Source organism: Saccostrea cucullata, unplaced genomic scaffold (genome assembly GCF_032062105.1).
Source record: "Saccostrea cucullata isolate Sc308-1 unplaced genomic scaffold, CSIRO_AGI_Scuc_v1 ctg14951, whole genome shotgun sequence".
In the NCBI taxonomy this organism is placed as follows: domain Eukaryota; kingdom Metazoa; phylum Mollusca; class Bivalvia; order Ostreida; family Ostreidae; genus Saccostrea; species Saccostrea cuccullata.
This window is the reverse complement of record NW_026918882.1, coordinates 10,711-14,393: the sequence shown is the minus strand read 5'-3', so window position 1 is coordinate 14,393 and position 3,683 is coordinate 10,711. Positions and strand designations below refer to the sequence as shown.

Here is a 3,683-nt window from a genome sequence, read left to right as displayed (position 1 = left end):
GTTCGTACCATTGGAAAAAAGCCTGTCGTCCACTGGTAGACATTTCGTCGGGTTTGTAGAAAGCTGCCGGTGGATAAGGTCCCACGTAATTCTGGTTCTGTTCCGTATTAAAAAAGTGAGGGAAATAACCTTTCTTGAGTTCTGTCAATCCGAAAGCGGAGGGCATCTTGGCCAAAGGAAACGTTAAGAAACTATACGAGTCGATGAATTTGAGTCCGCATATATCCATGTACAAGATCTTACTGCCGTTCATGATGAAGCTAGGTTTCAGGCAAGAGGAATGCACCAGGTGATTCAAAATGAACTGTCCGTCGTATCCTTTGAAGTTGATGACGATGGCCTCGTCGTGTACTAAAGTGGAATTCTTATTACCTGTAGTCGGTTGTAATAACCAGTCCATAAACTTCTTTAAGGTTTCTGGTCCTTGAAATAGGTGCTGACGGGGTCCCATGTGTTGACAATGAGGACAGGGTTGGTCTATGTCTAAGTCATCGCAATGTTGACAGACGCGATGTGCCACACATAGGTTAGGAACGTGAATGCCCGATTCCTGAGTGCATTCGAAATTGAAATAAATGTAAAACTCTAAGGTGCCTTTTCCCTTCGTCTTCTTCTTGGGCTTCTGTTGTACGTAGCACTGATGATCGGTATCGACGATTTTCTTACAGATCTTACACTGTTTCTGATCTCCGCATTTGTGATGAGGAAATAATTTCTTAGGCATCCAGGACTGACACTTCTCGCATAGCCCCATTAAATTGCAGACAGTAGTGGTAGATTTCTTACTATGAGGTCTTCAATGATTTTCGTAGCAGGTCCTGTTCTTAAACATTCCTTGGCATTCCCGGCATTTAATCTCGATCCCTTCATCGGGACAATTAGGGTGTTGTCCTAAACAAAAGGTACAGCGATGAGGGCACTTGGACCGATGGTCTGTGACATTCCTGTACCCCACGTCGCAATGATCACAGTAATATTGGTTCCCCGTCACTCCCGGCATGGATATGATGGCATCGTAATGATGGTTGACAAACAAAATGTTCAAACAAGTTCCATCTCCCCACCCTTTGAAGATGCGCTCTAATCAGAGTTTAGTGGAAGTAGACTTGAACTGAAATATTTTCAGACGATACTGAGGAGCTAATACCTGTTGTAATTTTGTCCACTCAGTATATCCACAAGCTTGAGTAATATCACATCCGGCTTGTTCCATGAGGGCTATGGCTTCGTTCTTCTGGTCCAAGGATTTCTTATCTCCCTTGCGCATACGGAGCCAACGTTTTTCCCATTCCGGGTCTGGATGTTCGGGTCTCTGACTGTGTAATCGAGTGACGACGATGGCTCTAGCCAAACAAAATTTATCATGGGGATTGACGATCCGAACGATGGATCGTTTATTGTTCTTGAAAGTGACCCACCTAGACCCCCTAGGGTTAGGGTTAGAGTTAGTAGGGTTAGTAGGGTTAGGGTTAGGGTTAGTAGGGTTAGGGCTAGGGTTAGTAGGGTTAGGGTTAGTAGGGTTAGGGTTAGGGTTAGGGGTTAGGGTTAGGGTTTGTAGGGTTTGGGTTAGGGTTAGGGTAAGGGGCTAGGGATAGGGGTTAGGGTTAGGGTTAGGGCTAGGGTTAGGGTAAGGGGCTAGGGATAGGGTTAGGATTAGGGGATTAGGGTTAGTAGGGGTAGGGTTAGGGTTAGGGTTAGGGTTAGGTTAGGGCTAGGGTTAGGGTTCAGCCAATCAGAATCCACCCTTTTTGATCACGTGATTCTCTCAGCCAATCAGAATGCGGTCCTATCCAGGCCCCTTATACTACTAACATTTATATTTAGTCTAATTATAATACATTCTACTACGTTCATTTGATTTAAATGCTCACTGGCGATTGATGCAGTCTTTAGTATATTATTATGCTATATAAAAATAAACTCATTTCAATCTTAATATATGGCAACCCTGTGGATTGGCATTGTTTTATTCGAATTTGCCAATATGGTGTATTATTGATAAGCAACTTACATAAACTAAACATGATTTATTTTCCAGGATTTTACACCCCTATATGGTCGGGGTTGACTTTTAGCAGGATCTTGCACCCCTATATAGTCGGGGTTACTTAGAATACAGCAGGTTTTTTGCACCCCTATATGGTCGGGGTTTATTCATGCAATATCCTGCACCCCTATATGGTCGGGGTTGTATTCAAGCAGGATCCTGTACCCCTATATGGTCGGGGTTTATTAAGCAATATCCTGCTCCCCTATATGGTCGGGGTTTGAACTCAGCAGAATTTTGCATCTATATATGCTTGAAGTTACGTAAGCAATATCCTGTACCCCTATATGCTCGGGGTATTATTTAAGCAGGATATTGCACCCCTATATGGTCGGGGTTGAATTTACGTATTTTACACCCCTATGGTGGGGGTTGATGGTTGGTAAGTTGCTGCACCCCTATATGGTTGGGGTTATTTGTTTTGTTAGAATTTTCACCAAATATGGTTGAGGTCTACTTTCTGAATGTATTGCACAAAATGAATAAGATACATACATTCTTATATTGTTGAGGTTTCTAAGATTCCTTATTTACGGACTTTATGCGTTATGCATATATATTTGGAAATCTGTAAATATAATTACTTCACAGTTATAAAGCATAATGTAATATATAAATAGAAATTAAATAATAATGGATGCAGTTATAATACACTCCACTGTAATATGTTCTGATACTGCTAATTAGCAGAATTGTACTACAAGCATTGATTGGGATATATGAATTTTATTCAAGTTTATCCAATTATTTAAATTTTAAAGAGTGTATCTTTTAACTGAAGAATCAAAGTTTAAATTGTTGCTTTCAATGGTCAGGTTAAGAGCTCTGAAATATTTTTATTGATTAGGTTCATATCTTCTTAAGAAATATTGTAGAGGAGCGAAGCGACCAGCCAGGGCCAGAAGGCTAAGAAGACAAGTACCAGCCTCGGCAGGTTCAGTCGATCTGGCAGCTCAGCAGGACGCTTTAGAAGCTGAACAGGTGGCTCAGCAGGACGCTTCAGATACCTTACAGCCGCAGCTAGTAGCAGCTGTAACGGAGCAAGTCCTAAAGGCAATCCGCGAACAGTCGGCTGGTGGTCAATCTGGGGAGGAAAGAGGACGTGAACGCCAAAGAAGCTCGAGAGGAAGGAAACGTAGAAGACGGTCCTCTTCAGGTAGCATGTTAGACTCTAGTTCAGATGGAGATAAGTCGGATAATGACTCAGAGGACAGCTCATCCAGTGAGGAGAGTGATTCAGATGATGAGCAACAGCTCTTATCATCTCCAATTTCTTCTCAAGTCGATAGTTAACTCAAAAACAAAATATAGCAAAATAAGTACTTTGACTTTGCAAAATTAATACCAAAAGATGATTTTAGTAGGGATAAGTCAGTACACTTGCAAAGCATGGGAAAATCAGAATTTAAGTGTCTGACCTCAAAATCAAAAACAGCCATTAAAGGTCAAGTACGGAGAATTTTGTAAAATTGGAATAATATATACATAATTGTCTGCCGGTCTCATATGATTTAAATTCCCATAGCTGTTTAATTGAAAACCGCCTGCTATGACTTCTGCTGCGCGATTAAAATTTACCTGGGCTATCAATATTTTTTAGTGACGCGAGTTATCGCCCATAACGTATTACGTCATC

General features: G+C 41.4%; 1 protein-coding gene across 1 annotated transcript; it reads left to right on the top strand.

The window, feature by feature from the left end:
* The first annotated feature begins 910 nt into the window (after nucleotides 1-910).
* LOC134274166 (uncharacterized) lies at nucleotides 911-3,478 on the top strand. Its single transcript, XM_062756424.1, has 2 exons — nucleotides 911-1,015; nucleotides 2,912-3,478. The coding sequence occupies exons 1-2, from the start codon at nucleotides 911-913 to the stop codon at nucleotides 3,338-3,340; spliced, it is 534 nt and encodes a 177-aa protein (XP_062612408.1). The 3' UTR covers nucleotides 3,341-3,478.
* The last annotated feature ends 205 nt before the right edge of the window (nucleotides 3,479-3,683 follow it).

Bases quoted from the DNA above. Each gene is read 5' to 3' on its own strand.
- LOC134274166 (XM_062756424.1), top strand. From the start codon at position 911: ATGAGGGCACTTGGACCGATGGTCTGTGACATTCCTGTACCCCACGTC. The intron at 1,016-2,911 runs GTAATGATGGTT...TATCTTCTTAAG, and splicing joins GGCATGGATATGATGGCATC to AAATATTGTAGAGGAGCGAA.